At 37.7% G+C, this 24055-nt stretch overlaps 2 protein-coding genes across 10 annotated transcripts in view; one reads left to right on the top strand and one right to left on the bottom strand.

The window, feature by feature from the left end:
* Window positions 1-24055, top strand: part of foxp2 (forkhead box P2) — a 156053-nt gene that overhangs the window by 24203 nt on the left and 107795 nt on the right. For 4 of the 9 annotated variants that reach the window (XM_048156379.1, XM_048156377.1, XM_048156375.1 and 1 more), the window contains one exon: window positions 9889-9934. The gene's annotated coding sequence lies outside the window, so the exon portion shown is untranslated. Of the gene's footprint in view, window positions 1-9888; window positions 9935-18308; window positions 18829-19576; window positions 19780-24055 lie in introns of those variants that run through there. The other 5 variants (XM_048156373.1, XM_048156381.1, XM_048156385.1 and 2 more) reach the window with 5 other exon arrangements.
* On the bottom strand, window positions 11704-17042 carry ppp1r3aa (protein phosphatase 1, regulatory subunit 3Aa). Its single transcript, XM_048156371.1, has 4 exons — window positions 15597-17042; window positions 15261-15313; window positions 15104-15180; window positions 11704-13768 (listed from the first exon to the last, which is right to left on the bottom strand). The coding sequence occupies exons 1-4, from the start codon at window positions 16403-16405 to the stop codon at window positions 11978-11980; spliced, it is 2730 nt and encodes a 909-aa protein (XP_048012328.1). The 5' UTR covers window positions 16406-17042; the 3' UTR covers window positions 11704-11977.

Genomic DNA, 24055 nt, shown 5'->3' with positions numbered 1-24055 from the left:
TCATCCCGCAGTCCAATCACCGGGTCTGATTCCGGCTCAAATTGATAGGGTAAAATTAAAGACATGTTTACAATAACACTGAGCGCATGCATCTCCACGTTATGGTAAGAGGCGTGACCTTTCCGGGCAAGGTTCGCTAAGCTGCTGTCGAATCACAACACAGGAACCGCTGGCACAATCAGAACTCGTTACGTATTTCTGAAGGAGGGACTTCATAGAACAAGGAAGTCATCAGCCCGTTTTTATGACAGTGGAAACAGCAGTATACAGATAAGTAAATTATGTGAAAAATACTGTGGTTTTTTTACACGCGAAACATGAACACGTCTTATATTGCACACTATAAACACAATCAAAGCTTCAAAAAAACACAAAAAACAGGACCTTTAAAAAAACAATTGCTGGTATCAGTACCGTGGTACAGTAGTTATACTATGGTACTTTGAACCATATATGGTCCGATATTTCATGGTATTTACATACTTCTAAGGTGTACATGTCTAAAATACCATGGTAGTACTATGATACTTAGTACTTTGTAGCTGAAATCATTTTAAGTACCATAATATACATCAAAATTACATAGTGATTTTGGAGTAAATTCACTATCACACAACCTACTGGATAGAAACATACCAAATCACTGAAGAGAATATAAACCAGAAACAGTTATTGGTTGGAGGACTTAAACTTTATTTAAACCGAAATGTTTTGGCAGCCTAGTCAGAAAGGAGAAAGCGTATAAATGTTGTCATCGACATCAATTACCATTGCTGATGTAATCGTCAGAAACATCAGCTTGTTTACAAGACGGCTCAGAGCAGGAAAAACCTCAGTGTTACACTGGTAATCACTGGAACATGTACAGAAATGTTGTCCCGAAGTTTTTTGTATTCCTCCATTAGATGTTGAACTGAAATACCCTCACGGTCTGATCTCTCTATCGCGTGTGGCAGTAACATATGCAGCTGCAGAACCCTGTGATGTGACCCCATGTGAATCACTGGTGACGTTCTCTATGCTGTATGGAACGGATGCTGTTAGTGAATGTGTGTGTGCATCAAAAGAGGAAGCCAGACATTTTGAGAAGCCATATTTTCTGATTTTGTACGAACAGACAGTCGTTGACGGCTGTGGGGACAAAATGCACAAGCATAATATCTCACGCATAGGATCTCTGCACTTCATCATTACTGTGTATATGTTTTTTAGCCTGATTAAACATTGTGACTTTTCGCAGTCAACTTCACTCCCATGCTGAATGCTACATAATTATTCTTTATTCCTGTATAGGTATTAGAATAAAGCCAGTTTTAATAGAATCTCCCCCGACGTCTCGTCAAAATAAGCCTCAGTTTATTTGCACACCAGGTTCTGTGTTTCCACCTACACTCCACACCAAATATACCCATCACGAACTAGCCATCATTATCCAACACACCTCCTCTTCATCTCCACACACAAGCATCTCGCCGGTCCCTTCATTTCAGGCTGGACTCGGAGCCAAGCATCTGTGCTATCGTTTTTGCTTTCAGCAATGAAAATGATGGCAGAGGTTGTGTTTACGCCTAGTCTGAGCACTTGTCAGGCAGTGAACACTGCAGTGGATGAGATGGATGTCATGTTGGGGCCCATGTGTTGGACAGGGAGCGATAATAAAGCGTAATTCGATGGCTGTGGAGCCGAGCTTTGAGTTGAGCCAGGAGCAGGTGATTGAAAGCTCTGAGGCTGGTGCACACAATCCAGTGGACGGAGGAGACACTTCCTCAATCCATTTGCCTTCTTCTTTAGCTCATTCTGCTGTGTTTGGATGTGTGTCGGTGTGTGTGGAGAACTGTGACCCTAACAAAGCCATATATCACTGCAGAACACTTCTGCTTTCACTAACAATAAAAGTACCAAAAGGTACTGTGGTATTACCATGTTATTTTTATAATTGTTGCTATGAAAATAAGTTTTTTGGACATCGTACCATGTAAATGATGTTATCACCATAGTATTTTTTATTTTTTTTTATTTTGTAAGAGTACAAATAACCACCAATACATTTTTGCTATACCCACAATAATGTGTTACGTATTATTATTATTAGACAAAACATTAAGGTGATGGCATGGTACATTGTTTACATTATACTCTAATAATAATAATAATAATTATAATTATAATAATTATAATAATTATAATTAATACAATAATATATTAAATAATTATTTATTATTTAGTTATTTTGTAATAACACCAATAATAATAATTATTGTTATTATAAATTATTTATGAGTTTATTTATTTTATAATAACACCAGAATAACAACATGTTGTTATTATTATTATTATTATTATTAGCATTATTATTATTATTATTATTATTAGCATTATTATTATGTTTTTGTTGTTCTGGTGTTATTACAAAATAAAATAAATACTTAACTAGTAAATAAATAATTATTTAATATAATAATAACAACATAATCAGACTACCATAGTATTACCATGGTTCTAGGTTTTTTTGTGAGTGTGGGTATGGTATACCATGGTACTTTATATACCATGGTACTTTATATAACAAAGTACCATACCATCAGTGTACCATGGTACCACTACAGTTCTCTTTGTAAGGGTTTGGCGTTGATTATGCTTTACAATTATGTGTAATCATGTTGCATTGATTATACTGTATATAGAATAAAACATCGTTACAGGAAGAAGGTACAGGAAGAAAACGAGAGAGTGAGTGTGTAACAGAAAGAGCTTGGGAATAAAAGAGCATGACACACTGAGACATACTCATCTGACATTCACAATCTCACAGTGTATGTGTGTGTGAAAGAGAGAAAGAGAATGAGACAGAACATTCAGAGTAGCGGGGGAGTGAAACTCTCTTGGAACAGTTGGGATGAATCATCCAGTTTTCACCTCTCAGAATCTTGAAGTAAACCATTCTTATGGTTAAAACACACACACACACAAAAAAAACACAGTACATGGTAATATTCACACGTGTTCTAATCAGGCGTGATGCATCAAGTTTCCAGCTACAAGAATTTTTCTATTTACAGAACATATCTGGTCTGATGGTAATAGATAAATCAACTATTCATCATTTTTGTTTCTCTGAAATAAGCAAGTCTTCCCAGGTGAAAAAAAAAGTACACTTCTATAATGTACTTAAAGTGCTCTATTTTCATGCACTAATTTTGTACTTAATATGCTAAAAATTCTTCTTTAGTACTTCTTAAAGGTGCCCTCGAATGAAAAATTGAATTTATCTTGGCATAGTTAAATAACAAGAGTTCAGTACATGGAAATGACATACAGTGAGTCTCAAACTCCATTGTTTCCTCCTTTTTATATAAATCTCATTTGTTTAAAAGACCTCCGAAGAACAGGCGAATCTCAACATAACACCGACTGTTACGTAACAGTCGGGGTGTACGCCCCAATATTTGCATATGCCAGCCCACGTTTCCATTAGACATTAGACAAGGGCAGCCAGTATTAACGTCTGGATGTGCACAACCAAATCATCAGACTAGGTAAGCAAGCAAGGACAATAGCGAAAAATGGCAGATGGAGCAATAATAACTGACATGATCCATGATAACATGATATTTTTAGTGATATTTGTAAACTGTCTTTCTAAATGTTTCGTTAGCATGTTGCTAATGTACTGTTAAATGTGGTTAAAGTTACCATCGGTTATTACTGTATTCACGGAGACAAGAGAGCCGTCGCTATTTTCATTTTTAAACACTTTGCAGTCTGTATAATGCATAAACACAACTTCATTCTTTATAAATCTCTCCAACAGTGTAGCATTAGCCGTTAGCCACGGAGCACTATCAAACTCATTCAAAATCAGAAGTAAACAATATAACAGTATACAATACTCACATAATCCGACGCATGCATGCCGCATGCATGACGAACACTTTGTAAAGATCCATTTTGAGGGTTATATTAGCTGTGTAAACTTTGTTAAGGCACTGTTCAAGGCAAGCGCAAGCTCTATGGGCGTGGACCACGGGATTTAAAGGGGCCGCTGCACAAAATCGGCGCGTTTATAATGATGCCCCAAAATAGGCAGTTAAAAAAATTAATTAAAAAAAATCTATGGGGTATTTTGAGCTGAAACTTCACAGACACATTCAGGGGACACCTTAGACTTATATTACATCTTTTAAAAACATAATCTAGGGCACCTTTAAGTTAATCTTAAGAACATCTAAGTGTACTCAACTGTGCTATTTTGAGAAACCATGAAATATGAACTGAAATGTGCTTTTAATATACTATCTTTGTATTTAAAAAAATATATTTGGGTACCACTTACTATGGATTCAAATGTAATATAAGTGGTATCTAAATACATTTTTTAAATACAGAGATAGTATATTAAAAGCACATTTTAGTATATATTTAATGCTGTCTCAAAATTGCACAGTTGAGTACACAATGTTCTTAAGATTATCTTAAGAATTCCAAAAAAGAATTTTTAGTACATTAAGTACAAAATTAGTGCACGAAAATAGAGCACTTTAAGTACATTATAGAGATGTGCTTTTTTCACCTGTGTTATTTATAAGAAATAGCCTATTATAGGGTCAGTAAGTTATACAATTCCTAATAATTTTAAGGTAGCACTTTACAATAAGGTTCATTAGTTAACATTAACTAACATGAACTAATAATGGACTACGCTTATACTGCATTTATTAATCTTTGTTAATGTTAATTTCAACGTTCGTGATTGCGAGCTTGTTGCATTAAAGTGCTTTGTTTTTGGAAAGAACAGGGATCATAGAGGATAGCAGGTATAGTCTTGAATATTTATTGAGAAAATTGTATAAAACATATACAGTACGCTTCAAATGATTATCCATTATGTAAATATGCACTACTTTAACAACAAGACCAGGCGGTGAGGCTGTTATGGAAAAAAAAAAAACCAATAAAGACTACCAGTCACAGCAGCAATCATTCTCCCCTCCACGCTGTTTAAAGTTTATGGCTCGCCCAACTTGGAAACTTGGGTATCAAATTATCCCAGAGCTTCACAGTAGTAAATTTTTAACTAGGAAAGGCAGCATTATTGCTACGGTATCATGTCCAAAAGAACCATCAACTGCTATTCCACATCTCCAACACTATGCCAACATTTCCTTTGTCTTGGCACTTCACTAATCGGTATAGCCTGTTGTAAACTCACAGATGACTATTTATTGAAAAAAACAAACTGAAGTGATTGGCTGTCTGAACTTGCCCTGTGACAAACTGCGGAAGGAAAAAGCGTGAGTGTGTGAGAGAGAGAGAGCGACCCGGGTCAACCCCTATGTCCCGCGGGACGTTGTCTCAAGAGCAACTTGTCTTCTTGTGTTGAGGGCCCGAGCCGTAGCACAAGCCGACACCTCATTGTGATTCATCCAGTGGAGAGACTGCCACTAAGGCACCGCAGAGACCCCTAGGGGTCCACGGGCACACTTCCAAACACCTACAACACTTCTCCTCCTTCACAATCTCTTTTTTTGTCCTATTCATTCAGCTCTGACCTCGAAGACATGGATTTTGGATCCACATGAGGTGATAGACAACCTTCAGTTAACTGACTGATAGCACAGACTGAAGAAACATTATGAGAGGAATTTAAATATGTGTGTATATATATCAAGTAGGGCTGGGCGATATATCGCATGCGATTGTCACGCGCATTTCGTCAGTAAAGCCAGTTCCCTGACAAGCTACGCAATATCGCGTTCATTATCGAAGGCGATTCATCTGCGATAATGAATGCGATATTGCGTAGCTTGTCAGTGATCTACGGTTCTGTCTATTAAATGCCGCTCCATTTGAAAGCAGGTGATGGCGATTTCGCGGTAATCAGGGAACCGGCTTTACTGACGAAATGCGCGTGACAATCGCATGCGATATATCGCCCAGCCCTAATATCAAGGCTGAAACCATGTCTTGATGATTAAAAGGGATTTAAGAGAATAAAGAAGAAATAAGAATGGTAAAAGAAGTTCTAGGTCTAATAGCCTATAGTTGTGAAGTAGTCCATTTAAACTTTTTGCAAATAATATTTTATTTAAAAATATGCACACATTCACTCATTTTTATGTCTGATATTTCAAAAATGTAAAAAAGTCATCTTGTCACATTCAGTTATGAATGACATCATCTTTTAAATGCATATTTACAATTCAAAATGGTGAAATTGAGTAGTTTGCATCACTGTATGTTACTGTGGGTCATTAAACACATCCATCAGTTGTCAAATATTAAATATTTAGCTACTTATATCTTACCACACAAGCACTCTTTCACTGTAAAAACAAAGCATCGCGTTGGAATTCACACTCGTCTTCAGTGGTTAGTAAGCCCCGCCTTGCTTGATCTGATTGGCCATAATTTTGTTAGACAGTTGAGGCAGACCAGCCTAAAAATATAACTTTTTAAACTGCCTGTCAATTTAACAACAAACAGACCAGTGCATAATTGAGAGCTGCATTAAGAAATATCAAATATTGAGGGGGGACAATTTGGCCAATTCCAATTATTGTAGGGGACTTGTCCCCCTCAATGTCTATGGTGGTTACGGCCCTGGTACATAGGCATATATCATCAGTCCAAATTCAATTTGAGTCTAATTACAGATTCCGAATTAATTATTTACCCTAAACATTATAATATAATGAAAATGTATGTTTTGATTTGGGTCTTATAGGTGACCATATGTGGCATTCTCCCAGGATGCGTCCTGTCCAGGATTTCTAAGTTGCATAAAATGTCCCAGTTTTGGTTTTGTTTTCATATTTGCGGAAGGTAACGACTGAAAAATAATTTGACCAATAGCATGCATTATACATAATCAACCGATCGTGGCTTGCAAGAAGGCTGGATCTACAGAGAACGGTCAAAGCATTGCAAATACGACAACATTTTAATGCATTGCATGAAGAATGTCAATAAGAACAGTGGCTTGCACAGACCTCCGTGTAGAAATCGCGTTCCTAAATCGTGTTCCGGGGGCACATCGATATGACCACTTTCACAATTAAAGAGGCAAGGGCTCAAGCCATTTTAGGCAATTTAGAAATCCTGGACAGGACGCGTCCTGGGAGAATGGCGCATATGGTCACCCTAGTTATGTATTCTGAACAAATTGATTTACTATTTTACCATATATTTTAAGGTTTACCAAGTTAAACCAGCCTAAGATTGTCTTCTGGTCTTGTTGTCAGTCTGGTTTTCCAATCTGACTAGCTGAAAAGTGCTCCAAACTTCTCTAAAACCTGCCTACAGATGGGTGTCCAAACTCTGTCCTGGAGGGCCACTGTCCTGCAGAGTTTAGCTCCAACCCCAATTAAACACACCCGGACCAGCTAATCAAGGTCTAATTAGGCATTTCAGGCAGATGTGTTGAGGCAAGTTAGAGTTAAACACTGCAGGACAGTGGCCCTCCAGGACTGAGTTTGGACAAACCCTTGGCCAAGACCGACAATCAGTTTAGGCTGATTTAAAGTTTTTTGTTTGTTTGATTTTTCCAGGCTATGTTAAGATCTGCAGTATCTCTGTCAATTTAATCCAACTGCAGATTTTAAGATATATAGTTCCGGTCCTGCTGAACAAAAGTAATCTTAAACCAGCCTAAGATGACCTGCTGGTCTTATGATGGGCTCTCCCAGTCTTAGCTGGTCTGGTTTGGTGATTTTAGAGGGGTTTTTTTTGGGGCAGTTATGATCTGCTCAAACCACATGAAGGCTTTTCGGTCTGATTGCTTTATTTGTAAAATTATTCATGGATTATTAGGCTGCATGTAAACTTAGCTACTGTGGATATTTATCATAACTAGTTTTATTGTGAATTGCATGAAAGGACAACAGTCATTTAACTTGATTGCTTCTGCAGTCTAAGCAGTTTCTGCAGAGTTTGCAGAACACCGCTCTACATTCTGTTGGTAACATACACGACAACACTATATAAATGTGCACAGGAAGGGATGAGGTAACTTGGCAAGCCCACACATTACCCAGAGGGGGAGAGAGAAAGATTAGAGAGCGTTAGGATGTATGTGTGATCAGTCCTCAGGAGCTTGGATGTTTCAATAATGATGTATGAACACTTGGCCTCCTGGGATACCCAGGATATAACCCAGATTCAGTGCTCGGACATGCGAGAAGATGGAAGACTGTGTTGTGTGTTTTATGTGTGTGTGTGTATGTGTGTATGAGAAAGCGAGGCAGATCTCAATGGTACATGCTGCCATCGTGTGTTTGGTAGCCTGCTCTGTTTTAGCAGCTAATGCTAGCCCTTAAGCCCCCAAAACAAACATATTCAATCAATATTTGTGTGTACCACAATTTTCTACATGGCAGCTACACATTTCATTGGCTTCCATTGTTGTCTGAGTGTTTGACCCAGCACAATCTGTCACAGTGCATTTCCTCCAGAGTGGTTTATTCCAGTTTGAGCTGTCAGGAGTAAAATTGCTGTTTTGGCTCCATCTAGTGGCTCCATAGATAAGATGAAATACAATAATAAAAACACTGGCAGATGCAAAATTCAGCAGTATATGCAGATTGGTTAAACGTTTAGACTGATCAGCTTTAGGATGCCTCTACTTTCAGGGGGGAAAAAAAATAGAGGAAAGGGTGCCAACATGGTGAACGTGATTTCACCAAGTACAACATGTTCCTGGATCAACATCTTTGTTGTTCCTGGAACAACATTCCAATCAACCAATCAGATTTGAGGGACAAGTTTACCATTTATGTCAAGTTTAGGCTTACAACCTGGGTTAGGTGCTTCTACATCAGTGTTATTCAATTATCATTTCCCTCTGATTTTAGGGATAAGTTATGGGTAGGGTTAGATTTAGGGGTTGGGAATTAGGAAAAGGTTAGGACTAAAATATGTTGATCCAGGAACATGTCTTACTGCAAAATCACGGTGACCCTGCCAACATTCAACACATAATTAAATGCAAAGCAATCATGCATGAAACATCCGAAGCATCTGTGCCTCCAAAAAAATCTGTCATGTGATCGTTGTGACATTTTAGCTCATGACCCACGTGTCTTTCTTCTGTGAGAGGGTTTGGGAATATCATGTTCCTCCTGAGTCACTTCAAAAGTGCAATGGAAATACACAGGAAAGGCGCGCAGTAATACATATAATGAACCTATGTCTGTTTGTCGTGAAGTTTGTCAGCACATACTGCAAATTGGTACTTGGTTTTGAAATGAATAACTGTAAGTGCCCTGGAATATTTGCTTTCGGTGACTGTATTATTTATTAATTTGAGTTGTTTTTATGCCAGTGTTTGGTGGTCAGTTGAATTTCACCTTGGGTTTTTTTTATTTGATTTAATTTTAATTTCAGTGTTTCTCCTGCAGACCAACACAAAGTACCATGTGTGAGTGTCTGGATCATCTGTAAACACTATTAAAAAAACACTGTATGCAATTCAAATAAGCCTTAAATTGCATAGAAGAACAGCATGTAAAAGTGCCTTTTATCAGCAACAAACAAGTTTAAAGACACATCCAAGAGGACTCGGTGCTCTTTAAATGTCCTTAGATGTAATACAATATCTTTTTTTTTTGGTCTTCCAGTCACAAGACCAGCTCCAACCAGCATAAACCAGCTTGGTCCAATGTGGATATTTATGCTGATATTTTCAGCAGTGTAAACTTTACACACTGTACTTTAAAATTAATATTTCAGTGTAATATTTTCAGCCTTATTCACTTTATGTATGAGTACATAAAGATTATTCATAGCTTGGAGTTTTTAATGCTTTTAAGAATGGTTACATAGAGTAAATGTTGTGAATACAGATATTAAGAACAGTAAAACTATACATGTGTATTTTCTCTTTCTGTATAGATGAACAGCTCCAGTGAATGTGAAGAGAGCAGCCAAACACTGAAAGGTCAGAGACATAGAAGACTGGATCATATGACTGCAGTGACACACACACACACACACACACAATACATCTCTATTACACACACACATACACACATAAACAGAGACAAAGCGCATACAAAGACCAACATACTTAAATTCAATAAAAAGTTTTGTGTGTTGTATTTTAGCTCACAATCATGTGCCTTACTCACTAAATGCCCATAATCCAGTTCAACGAGGTGTAAAAATCATGTCATTCTTTTGAGCCCAAACACATGTTTGTATGTAAATTAGTCTCATTATAGATTATTCACATATTAACTACTTTTATAATACTGTTATGATGTTTTAATGGTGTTTTAAAGCTTGAGTCTCCATTCACTGTAATTGCATGGAGAATAGCATGGAAAACTCATTTTGTGTTCTGCAGACATGAGGGTGTGTAAATGAGGGGAATTTTCACTTGTGCATAACTATGCCTTTAAGGCTATCGGGTATGTATGAATTACATAGAGCTATGTTCACAGATCAGAGGTCTAGAAGCCCTGTCCTTTCCCCAGCCTCTGTCTCATACTCTCTCCTGTCTTATGGGAACAGAGTGATAGTGGGATTTGTAGGAAATGTCACGTCTGTCACACACATCCCTAAAGAGACATGAAATGCCCGCTGTGTCCTCTCAGTCTACATAGTGCATTTGATATGCCTTTGTATAACCCCAGCGATGTATTTCACAAAGGTACAGTACCAGTCAAAATTTTGGACACATCAGACTACATAAATATGTTCCTCATGATCTTCAAAACACTTGTAATTGTTGAGGTTTTATAACTTTGCTTGGGTATGAATTTCTTTTCAAAAATATTTAGTGTAATTTTAATTATTGTGTCATTTTTTTTTTTTTTTTGTCATTTAATTTTAAAATATCTAAAAATCCTTGAATTTGAGAAGCAACAATTCATGATGTTCTAAGAGACATTATCTTTTTGTCTTTTGAAGATTTTTTACACTTATACAAGATACAATACATGAAAATACTTAATATCTTATGTGCTTGTCAAGTAGCTTAAATATATCTTCTTTTAATGCCTTTTTTTTTTTTGCAAAGCAAAAGCAAAACGAAGCAAAAAGACTAATTAAAAAGTAAAAGTAAAAACGCAAAAAAAAAAAAAATAATATATATATATATATATATTTTGCCATGAACATACAATCATTTTTGATATTTTTTTACTAGTGGGTGCAGGACACTATAGTTCATTTATGTAAGTGAGGATTGCAAAATAAAGTAAACTGTGACATACCCAATTATACCCAAAAATTCTTCATACAGTGGACTACCAGTAAAATTGATAAAAATTTGGAATCAACAATTATTCAGACACTTTGACCTGACCATGTGTTGCTTAAGTGTTATCTGACATAATTAAGATTTTTTTTTTTTCTGACACAGTTTAACTCTGAGATCTTGTCACATTTTATTACCATTTTTTTAAACTATAGTGAATAAACTGTATTAATGAATGAAATGTTCAAGATGTCAGAATAAATTTTGGTTTGACTGTATGTGGACTGCTTCAATACTGCTCAAAATATACCTCATGAAGCCTCAATTAGATATTTGGTTCATATGATCCTCATTCTTCCATTTGTGTTATATTGTAGTATATGTGTCTTTACTATACGCTCAGAAATGTGTCAAATAGTAATAATAAAGAATTATACACTTTTGACTGGCATTGTAGGCTATATCATTAAGGTCTGTATAGGCAAGTGTTGCCTTTAACATTCTAATAGTGTTTTCTCTCATTTTATTACATCACATAATTGGATAAGCAGTTCATCCACTATTCTGGCAGTTTGAGTTTAGTATTATATTGAAAGACTCCTGCTTTAAGTTGAACTTTTAATGTAAACACAAGTGACAAGAAAAAAATGCCTCCTAAATCTAGTTTTGTCAAGTGATGTTGGGCCCGTAGAATCACTTCATGTCACTTTTCGTTAAAAAGAAACGCACATCACTTGACAAGAACGTCCTCCGAAACATTCAAGAACGTCCTGCCTGGTCTCAGTCCACATCAACAGCCCCATCCAGACGCTGTGTCATGCCATGGCTGCACCACCAGCACAGAGAAAACAGATAGAGGCCCAAGCAGGTCGGCAGGTCATACAGATACGCCATTATGAAGATCACAAACAGAACAGCACACACAAGAGCCTTGGCCATGTGAACCATCGAGCAAAACTCCTTCCACCATGAAAACGGTCTGCTGCTGTCGCCTCCTCCCACCCAGGACAGGTGAATGCTGGGTAATGGCGTGGGGGGTTCATCCTCTCTATTCAGTCGCTGAGGTTGTTGAAAGTTTCTGAGAGTCTTCCCAAGCTCAAAGTCTTCTTCTGGAGAAGTGACCTCACTTTGCTTTGCAGATGTTGTCTGAAGAAGGTGATTGGATAGGTCAGTGCTAAATGCCTTGAGTAACTCAAACTCTTTCTCTTCTCCATCTGTGCAACTGTCACCCACCGCTCGGGAGTCCTCTACAAGCTCTCGTTTGGTTTCTGAAGACATTTCGTTTTCTTCAGTGCTAGCAGCTTCTATAGTTGTCTCGTTCAGTTGCTCCTTCATTTTAAGTCCTTCGTTTGCCTCAAACAGCCTCTCTTCGTTTTTCAGTAGCTCTGAATTGTCTTTGTTAAGATTCTTGTTCGACGTGCATAATTCGCTCTCATTAAACGCCTCGCTCTTGCACGATGAAACGCTCTGTATTTCTGCGCTGTGATCCGTAGTTGTTTCATCTTGTCCTTTTCTACTGTTTTCCGTGTCCTCTTCATGTACTTCTCTATAAAACTCCCTCATTTCCACCTGCTCCTCGCTATCGTCTTTATTTATATCCTTCCTTTCTGAAAAAGATCCCTTGGCCTGTCTATTTGTGAGCGACATGTCCCTGATACCCGTAAATGTCAGGGTGTCTTTGACCGCTCTGTGTGTGTTTTCTTTAACCTTTGAGGTGTCGAAGCTGCCTGTGCATTCTTCAGGTGAGATTCCATCTCTGGCTTCTGAATTCTGAGTCTCGGTGTCATGTGCAGTTCGAGTTTTGTCCCCCGGGCTTGGCTTGGTCGTGTCTTGACTCAAAGATCTACTTGTGTGCTCGTGATGTGGGGCTTGGCGGTCATGAGATGCCTCTAAATCTCTGCTCACTCTCTCTGGCTCTGATCCCAGCATAGAACATGGTACGGTAGTGACTCTTGGCTCTTTCACTAGCTGGCAATCCACAACCTGATCTCTAGAAGGACTCTTTGATTGCTCTGTAGGATCACATTTTACTATTTCTATTACTGAGCTGTCACCAGACCCACGATTGTTGTCTTTCTCATCTTTATTGGCCTCCAATGGAACTACAACTTTATCCCTTGAAGCTAAAACTTCAGATTGGCCAAGTGACTCTGAAGGACCACACATTTGTTCCTGCATATCATTGTGAGTGCTTGTTGTGTCAGTGCTGTTAAGAAAAGCTTCCCAGACGTCATGAATCGATTTGGCTAGGTGATCTTCAACTTGCCAGCTTGTTTCATTGAAGGCATCAGGAGGGTTTGCATGGGGAGGGGTTGTTGTTTTACTGCCCCAGTCCAGAGAAAGTAAAGGGATCTGGTTGTACGTTAGTATAGGTGGTGTGTCCATACCGCATCCTTGTCGCCTGTGGACAACCGGCAAATCAGTTCTACTTGGTATACTCAGCCTTGGGATGGATGTGGTACTTTCACCTGTGTTAGTATTACATCTAATCTGGGTTTCCATTGCTTTCTGAGCGAAGTAGTCTTGCACATGTGCCAAACGGGCAGCTTGACGTTTCCTACGACGATCCACCTGACAATATGGAGAAATTTTTTTAGTTTTTAGCAGATTTTATCATGTCTTGTTTGTAATGAGAGGTAGATAATTTTTGCAAAATGACATACATTTATTTAAAGTCCCCATGAAATCAAAATTGACAAAATTCGCATTTTGAAAATATAAGCATTCAAAACTTAGTCTCTCACTTCCACTAATATGGATCAATGATTTTGATGACATCACCCTGCACTTCAGCTTCTCATCAGATTTTCTGTCCAATCAAATGCTCTCTAGAATATAAAGCATCCCGCCCCCTACAAGATAAATAGATAGCTGTGGCTAAAATCAGTCACTTGTTCACACATTTACTATTTTCTAAATGGTGAATGGCACATAGTGCAGTATATAGGGGATAAGGAACGATTCAGACAGTATATTTTTTCCATTGGGGTGAATGAAGTCTGGTTTCACATTAGTGTCACACAAACCTCCTCAGCGTGCACAGTCTGCTCCAGTCCAGAGACATGAGGGCACAGAGCGAATTATATTCGCAAGTCGGCGCATACCAGAAAACGAATTCTGGACAGGATACTATTTTAAAGTGATACGGAGGAGATTAGGTGGAAACTGCGGCTTTACCGAGCTCAACGGCACTGGCAGAGCTGTGATATAAACTAAACGCAACTGGGGGAGGAGCTGTTCGATATGTCCCACCCTGTCTTCCTGTTTTATTGGAAATTACATCAACACATTGAATAATGCTGCGTGTTTCAAGGCACTTCAGTGGGCCTTTGAATTTATCCTGACTAATAACTTCGTTTACATGAAATTATGTGTGCTTTTAAAAGGATAGTTCACAAAAAAACATTGTTCCAACACTTTTTATTAGAACAAAACCAGGATACTCTTTTTCATACAATGAAAGTAATGATTCCATTTAAAATATTTGTTATATTCCATGAAGGTAAAATATATTCCATGAAGGTAAAATTTTTAACTGCCCCTTTTGGGGCGGTCGTGGCCTATCGGTTAGAGAGTCAGACTTGTAACTCGAAGGTCTCGGGTTCAATTCTAAATACTGAACAGAAAATGTAAGTGGGGCTCAGGGGCACCTCAGTACCCATGACTGAGGTGCCCCTGAGCAAGGCACCTAACCCCAATCGCTCCCGAGTCGGGGCCTCAGCAAAGTGTTGCTCACTGCTCCGGCTGTGTGTGTCCATGGCTTGTAGAGTGTATGTTCACTAATGTGTGTGCACTAACTTGGATGAGTTAAATGCAGAGGACAAATTCCATGTATGAGTTACCATACCTGGCCTTCGAATGCACATCTTTGTCTCTAAACCTTGACAGAACACTCATCAACCATACCAGAGATTTGCAGCAGTCCTTAAGGGATTTGCAGGAAGTGATATTTGCTTCTTCCTCTGTTTTGGGTGTGACTTGCTCTAGAAAAGAAAAGAAACTCAAATTCAGTCTCTCATATGAAGAATCAAACCATTTCCAGATTTCCACATAAGAAACCCACCTGAGGTCTCTCTGCTCGCCTCTGCTGGTGTCGCCTCTGTGTAGATCGTTTTACTGTAAATATACGGCAGGTTTTCAATCACACACACCAGCCATTTGTTCAAACATTTCTCCAGTCAAAACAAAGTATGCTTGATTGGACAACCTGAGAATTATGACAGTTTCATCATAAAATTGTCTCTTCAACTCCTTAATAATCTGCATGAGTTTAGGTATCATTCATGGCTGGAGTAAGTCACACACCAAAGTTTAATACTTCCAACAAGTGTTATGTTCAAATCCCAAACTTTAGAGTAAAAGTGATGATTCTAGTGTCTGTTTTTGCAGTGTTCACTACCTGATTGTTTTAAGGCAGCTCCTGATCCTTTTGTGGCTACTCTCATCAAGTAACTTCTCATTTTCACTCTCATTCTCTTTCTCATTGTCTTTCTCTTTCTCTCTCTGATTGTTCCTTCGTCTTTGGTGGCAGAAGACAATGTAGTTCGTCCCTCCATTGTTGGCCCAGAAGGTTCCAGCAGTGCTCTCGTAACGCAGACAGAACTCCACCCGTACCCCTTCGACCTGGAATGGAGGCGTCAACACAAGAAGGAAAGAGAAGCAGTCTGTCTCGCCATCGCTGGACCCAGGCACGTACTCCGCCTGCAGGTCAAAATGGCTCTGCCAGCCATCCAACGAGGCGCGGATGTAGACAGCCTTGTGGAAGCAGAGGTTAAGAACGCGGACGATGCCCCGGATCGTGGTGGATCCAGGGAGCAGCTCGATGCGCTCCAGCTCCAGCTTCTGCTGCTGAAGTCTCACCTCCATGTCCTGGTTTAAAGCTGGGATGGTGAAGAGGCACGAGATGTAATATTCCTCACCCTCTCTACCGTCCACCTCCGACCTGGATGAATCCCGGCTGTCGTACTCCTTCACAGAAACCAGGTCTAGACCAAAGGCATCCGCAAACGACACCTTTCTTCGCACGGCTACAGGTGGGGGCTCGGGTTCTACCTCCTCTGATTCATCTGCGGAGCTTCCTTCTGATATCCGGTCTACCGTCTCCTCTGATTTTATGTTTACCTCTTTGTTTTTCATTATCCAGTCCCTGCAGATGGGAGACTCCATGTTGCAGGAGACCATGGAGGGTACAAGCTCTTCCGCAGACATGCCTGGGTAATGCTGAATGGGTAAAGTCAGGCAGAACAGCACTAACCACCTGAAACCCTCACTCACAACGTGACTTGGCACAGAGCATCAGGTTGCAGCTGAACATTGTGTGGTTGCCAGGCTTAAAAATAGCTGCAAACTATGCTTGTCTTCCTGGTCACTAGAGTGTGGTAGACGTGGGACACTTTGATGTGTCCATGTCGTCTGTTGAACTCTCCTGAACCTGGAGATTACTTCGATAAATGCTCATGAAAACAACTTGATGCTTCCGTTTGGAGATGTAGAGGAGACCTGGGCAAGCTGTCACATGGGGAGTTGGCTCAAAGAGAGATATTACAGTAACTGTTTTTCAAATGCTTGTGGTTTTGTATCTTGGTTTCAAACAGTTAGTTAAAACTTTTTTAAAAGTTTTTGTTAATTCTGTCATCCAAAAAAAAATGTACAATGGTGATATTTTGTTATTTCTGTCAGATAAAAAAAGTGAAAATAAAACCACACTGTCATTACATTCAGATATTATGATAATATATCAGGTTGGGGCAAGCTTTCATGTTTTTTGTTTTGTATTATTTTTGTATTTTATTCTATCTATCTAGCTATCTGTCTGTGGGATCTTATCTTTTATTGCATAATTATTTAATCAATGGGAGACCCTTGTGTGCTGTGAACTCCAGAAAAATTTTGCTACATTTTTTTATTCAGTGTTTTAGTGCATGATCTTAACTGACCACTAGGTGGCAGTGTTTAATCAAAGTTGTGTGAACGCTTGCTGAATTCCAAAACATTCCAATAGGTGGCAGCAAACTCTTATGTTTTGTGCTAGGATCCTAGAGTTTTCTGAAAATGATTCCCCCCTAAATTTGATATTGAAAATACATATGTGTTTTTGATTTCTTTGTGATAAAAGCCATGAAATGGTGCAATTTCTTGATTAAACGTTTTTATTTAAATGGCATGCATGTGGTGAAAAGAAGGCATTACAATTATTTTTCTGATTAATGAACAAAAAAAAAAAAAGAGAATCCTTTACACCTCTGCAGACATCTGACAGATATTTGTTATCGGATTTTGGAAGTGTTAAAATGTTCTCATCAAATCAGGTCAAAATCTGCTGTAATGCCTCCTTATTTAAATATGCATTTGATTTAAATGATTTTCATGTCATGCAAATATCACCAGCCATCTAATATACACTAATATCCTTTTTTTATGCAGTCAGTGTTTGCAACCAAAATATAGAAATAAGATATTTAATTCAGCCAGAGACAGAGATAATTAATTCACAAAGAGAGTCTTCTGATATTATCAATCTTAAGATCTGAAAATCATTTTCAATCCTGTTAAATTTACATGAATATTTCAAGGCAGTGGCACACTGTCACAGTACACATATGATGCAGAACTCACCATTACAGTATGTGTATCATTCTCAAAAGAGATTTAGTAATTCGAGCACATAAATGGTCAAAAGCAAAAATTATTTGACAACAGCATCAATTATTCGATGATGTACAGTTGATCATCTCGAGGTTTAAATGAACTGTTAAGCAAGTGGTGATAAATTTCATGTGCAATGAAATAAAAAATGAAAGCACACAAAACACTGGACAACAAAACACAAGAATTCTCTGTTGTTCTTTTGTTTTGAACACTCTTCCACTCTTCAGATTTTTATAGACAACCTAACCTTCATAAATATCACTTTTTTCAAGACTTTGTTTATTTTTATTTATTTGTAATAAATAATAATAATAATATAATAAACATGTATTAACTTTAATCACAAACATAAATGAATAGGGATTACAATTTTGGATAATAATAATAACAGAAACAAAGGATAGTAATAATAAAATTGATAAATAAAATAAATGACAGCACTTCACATTTCTACTCCTCAGGATATATATATTCATCTCTTTAGCAAATGAAACAATTGATCTTGGTTTCTTCTTATTAGTGTAGCCTATTTAAAAGACTCGATAAACAAAAACTTCTTATGACTGTATTGTTTACTCGGCAGGTGGACGTGACGTCACGTGGGGTCGCAGTACGCCAAAAAATAACAACATGCACGTCCGCATAAGTGCCTCCCTGCATTCTAATAAGCTAGTCCCCCCCACCAAAACTCGGCCGAAACATTGCGATGTATTGAATTGAGATACAAAAAAACAAGCTGCCGCTTCGCGTTGCGCGTCATGCGAGCGCATTCAAACAGGAGTCGGTGTTACTCGGGCGTTTTTTACACTGTTGCGTCGGTAATAACAGCAGCACACTGACTGAAGACAGCAGCGTCTCGCGACTCCGAGCGGAGGAATATCAACAGCGCGTGTTGTGCGTTTGTTTTTAGCGCTTTTTTAAACCACTGACTCGTAAACACGCGAAACTTTGCATCCTCGAAGGAGATACATTCACTTCTTTTGGTGAGTTTTCACGTTTATGCCTTTCATACACTGACCTTCTGAGTTTGACTTCACTTAGAAGTTGAGGATGGGTTGTTTAGTGCTTGTTGGATGGTTTATAAAGTGTTTGTGTTGTTAGAGAGTTTGTGAGAAGTCAGCTCTGTGATTCTATCCTCATGATCAATAAACATCCAGTGACAGTTTGTGGCATATTAGGTTATTACACGTCTCATTAACTTTCGTTGTGTTTATTGCTGTTTGTATTTGTGCGTCTTAGTTTTACAACAACCTGAGGGAAATGTAAACGTACATTAGTTTGGTTTTGAAAATAATAATAATAACGGAATAATTTCTGTCCGTTTTAAAATAAGGGATTTTAGTTAGTGCATTAAGGCATGAAATGTAAATATGCAGGAATCTATTATTGCTTTCGTATCAGTACATTTACTATTAATACAATTATTTTCAAATGATTAAGAGTGTTGAATAGGTTTATACAAGTTTTTAAAATTGAAATCAGGTCATTTATTTACTTTAATACACTGATTAGGTTGTCTGTTCGATTATTTAGTTTTGGTCTGTTTTTAAGCTTTGTAATTTTGCATGAGTTTTAATATTTTCAGATTGTCGTGAAGTGTAAAAAAAGTGACATTTACTAATGTGTGTGTGTGTGTATATATATATATATATATATATATATATATATATATATATATATATATACACGTTATGTATATACAATTATTATTATTATCAAGGTTTACATTAATCTTACCGTGGTTGCTTGCTCCATTTCCATAATCCGGAGTGAATTCTTCATCGCTTTGGAGCTGCTCTCGGAGCAGTGAGTGTCAGGACAGTAAGGCTGATGTATTGGAGTGTTAATGGACAGCACTCCTCTTAAGACAGCCACATCTACTGCCAGTGCAGTTTCAGTGGGTTCAAGTGATCTGGTGGGACTAAATCAATAGGGTAGGTGATTTTTTTTTTTTTTTTTTTTTTTTTTAAACAAGGTGTATAGTATTACAGCTCCTGTCATGGCTGTGATTAACTCTGAGAGTTTGCAGCCTTATGTTGGTTGCAGAAGCACCTCTGTTTCACTGCGGCAGCTGTGCAGGTGAAGTGCAGGTGTGCATCATGGTGCTTCGTCACTCAACGCTGTGTCGCTTCAAAGAGGCCGTAATAGCAGTAGTAAAATTTTGAGCACACACACACACCTCGGCAGCTCAAGACGTGCTCTGTAACGTGAAGCCCGGCCCTTTGTTAGCCCCACGCAGTTCTTCCCAGGTGATTTTAATTAGCACTGTTTCAATGAGCAATGTTTGGAGCGTGATGTTTCACGTACGACATGTGGAGGGAGGGGGGGACGGCTGACCTGCGACAGGAAAGCGGGGCCTGTATTCAAATTATCCTGATGTTTTTGTAGGCACAGCCTGATTACGGCGTTCATCATTTGCTGGGGTGTGTACATGCACTGCTTTATGTTAAAAGGAAAGACATCCTTTTAAAATTAATGCATGTGCATTGAGTAAAATAAAATCATTTGTCTGGGTTAAGAAGCCACGGTGAGTTGACTTCTTGTAGGTTTTGCCTTTATTCATACTGAGAGAGTAATGTGGGTGGAACCATTTTGTTGTTTAAAATCACAAGTTTTTTCTTTCAAATATTTCATATTGCATCCTGCAGTCACCACTTACAGAAAATGGCCATCTTTTTTCTTTATTGTAGTGTTTCTTTAGGGGATTTTAAGGAAAACAACCTTGGAAAGTCAAAGGTTAAGCTCCAAAAAAATGCTGGGTTAAAAACAACCCAAGTTGGATTGAAAATGGACAAACCCAGCGGTTGGGTTAAATGTTTGCCCGATGTGCTGGGCAGTTTTATTTAACTCAACTATTGTTTCAAAATTACTAAAATGAACCCAAAATAGGTTAAAAATAACAGACACATAATGACTAGAGGCAACAATAATACTCTAAAGGTGAACATTTATTAATAAGCAATTTAATAAATGTGTATTGTTTAATTATTATTCATTAAATGTATTAATATTTATTAAATATATTAATACATGTTAATTTCCACCATACTTTGGGTTCATTTTAAGCAAGCAATACAGTCATTAAACAATAGTTGAGATAAATAAACCTACCCAGCAGGCTGGGCAAATATTTAACCCAACTGCTGGGTTTATCCATTTTCAACCCAACTTGGGTTGTTTTTAACCCAGCATTTTTAAGAGTGCAGTTTTCATATGTGTTTCCGCGATAAGTGGCGTAATTATCCCGTGTGTGTTTTAATATACATCTCTAAACAGGGTCATAAAACTCTAATGGCAATTAAGGCGGAAAGCCTTCTGTTTGTATCCATGTTAACTTCACAGAAATGTTTCCATGACAACCTCCATGCATGTTAAGGCAACCAGAGGTGATCAAGTCTTTTTTCTTTTTTCCCCCTCCCTTTCCTTTCCTCTCGCAAGAGTGGAATTTGTGTTGACAGTTCTGGCCTTTAATGGCACTTTGGTGCCGCGTGAAAGTATTTGTTTACTGGGATCATATGCTGCTAGCTGTCAGCCTCGCAGAGATTGACTTCTCCAGATAAAAGACTGTATTACATGCTTAAGAGGTCTTATGCGCCATAATTATCCACATCATCCTAATGACGTTTGGTGTGCTTCAGTAACTAAGACACCGAGTGCACGGGCTTCCTCTGAGGTCATCTCTTAGAAATGAGAGATGCTTTTTTTGTTGTATTACAGTGGATATTATGATGCTTATTTTATGGATTAAAATGTTTAATGTATTGAGTAAAGGGAACTGTTTCATCTGTATCTGAGGTTGCAATGCTCTAGACCTTTCCACAGTCTGTTTGATAGCTGAGAACTGCATTTTTTTCTTTCCCTTAAACATGGCGTATATAATCCCCAAATCTAGTCTTTTGACTGTGACGGCGCTCTTTCACACGAACGATATCACATGACCTTTATGGAGAGGTATTCAAATCACCCATAAGCATCTTATCTTAGAGTACAAATGCCCTTGAAATTATTAATTGTACGCATAGCTGATAATATCAGTGCTGATATGTTGTGTCATCTCTTTTTTTGCATTTTGAAGGCATGACAGGGTCTTGTTGGCTGAAGGCATTGATTTACTGAGCGTTTTAGTCTCTGGTTGACTTAAAACCCCAGTCAATGTAGATGCAGGGGGGTGTCATTTGTAGTAAACGGCAAGGTCAGCCCCGCTCGGACCAAACTTGCCTGTGGCCTGTGACGAGAGGAAGTGTGGAAGTAGACTCGATGCTATAGTCTAAGTGATACTGTTTATGCTAGGCTTAGTTTCAGCACCAATGTTGAAATGCAGCTATTTAAGAAATGTATATTATATATTTATATATTATTTATATTATATAATATATATATATATATATATATATATGTGTGTGTGTGTGTGTGTGTGTATATTTATACATAATATACACAGTGCACACACATATTATGTAAACACAAACTTTTATTTTGGATGTGATTAATCGCAATTAATCATTTGACAGCACTAATATACAGGCCTATATATATATATATATATATATATATATATATATATATATATATATATATATATAATATCTCATGTATGTATGTATGTGTTATTATAAGTTATTTGAGAATGATCATGCTTGTAATCAAAATATTCTTAAAAACAAACACTCTAAAAATTCTGGGTCATTTCAACCCATGTTTGGGACAAATATGGACCAACCCAACGCTTGGGTTTAAAATTTTAATAAAAAAAGAAAAATTAAACCAACAGTTGGGTTTGACCATATTTTACCCAAACGTGGGTTAAAACAGCCCAGAATATTTTAGAGTGTAGATGCTGTCATTATAGTAGAATCAGACACTGACCTTCTAACTGGAATCTCTGAGGACAATTCTGTTGGTAAGTGAAAAAAAAATCTGTTTATTTGAAACACGTTATGGAAAAACAGAGGATTTGTGACAGTAACGTCTCCTGACAGGCGTATTAGGCTGCAGAAAGAGCATCGGGCCCAAGGCTGCGGGCATATGGTGCTGCCTTCTGCTGGCATCGCTCTAGAACAAGTTGCAACACTGTGGCAGGGTCACGACGGGCTCAGGTTTGTTCCTCCTGCCCTCTCTAAATAATAACAGGGCAAATTAATGCTCCCTTTGTCTTTGACAAGGGCAGAGCGAATATTTTTAGACTGACTCTTTGGCCCGAATTGTTGTTTTCTAGGTTTTTCTTCATGTTGTTGTTGAATTACTGAGCTGTCGTGTCTGAGTCAATGTGTTCGACCTTCGTGTTTCTCTATTGTTTTAAAGGAATGCCTGATTGCTGTGTTTGACATTTAATTTGTATAGCAAACTATCTTTTATGCTTGCAAAAGTATGATTTTCTTAGACATGTAATATTGTTTTGTGGACATATACCATGGTATTCTTCAAAGTATCTTTGAGTGTCATGTAAAACCATGGTTTTGGTAAAGAGTAGAGAAAAACATTCACATTTTATTAATAATATTGATGATATTTCATTATTGATCTTACAAATTTACATTATGTTGGGGACATGATTATGATAATTAATCAGTACCATGGTATATATCAAAATACAATGGTATCACCATCTTACCACCATGTTACTGCATTTATTGCAGAATATTCCAATTTTATTATTAATATTGATGTTATTTTATTATCAATGTTAGTTTTTTAGCCTATTTATGTATCAAACCCTGGTAATCATTCAGTACCATATTAAAGTATTATACATCATTGCACATAGTACTTTTTTATTAGGGTTAGTGCAGAAGGAATAGATTTTATTATTAATATTCATATCATTTTACATTTTCTGCCTGTTTGTGAATCATGAATATTTTAATTGTCAGTACCATGGTATACATCAAAATACCATGATATTTCATTCTGATCCCATTACCATGCTATGATATTGTCACAGTAGTTTTTGTGAGGTTTGTGTGTTTAATCAGATTTTATATATTTTTTTCTGTATCATATGTAGCACAATTTAATGTAATCCACCAATATTAATCAATAGCACAGTCATATTTTGAATATTGAAACACCAGCATCCTTTCTGAAGTGTAAATATGACTCTTGGTATGTGTGTAGGAATGTGTGCATGTTCGTGGATGGCAAGCAAGCCATTGTTGTGTTTGGTGCTCAGGGATGGCTTTTAGACTGCGGAGGGTTAATTATACTCCCTCT

This window comes from Megalobrama amblycephala, linkage group LG14 (genome assembly GCF_018812025.1).
Source record: "Megalobrama amblycephala isolate DHTTF-2021 linkage group LG14, ASM1881202v1, whole genome shotgun sequence".
Classification (NCBI taxonomy): Eukaryota; Metazoa; Chordata; class Actinopteri; order Cypriniformes; family Xenocyprididae; genus Megalobrama; species Megalobrama amblycephala.
This window is presented reverse-complemented; position numbering and strand designations above follow the sequence as displayed.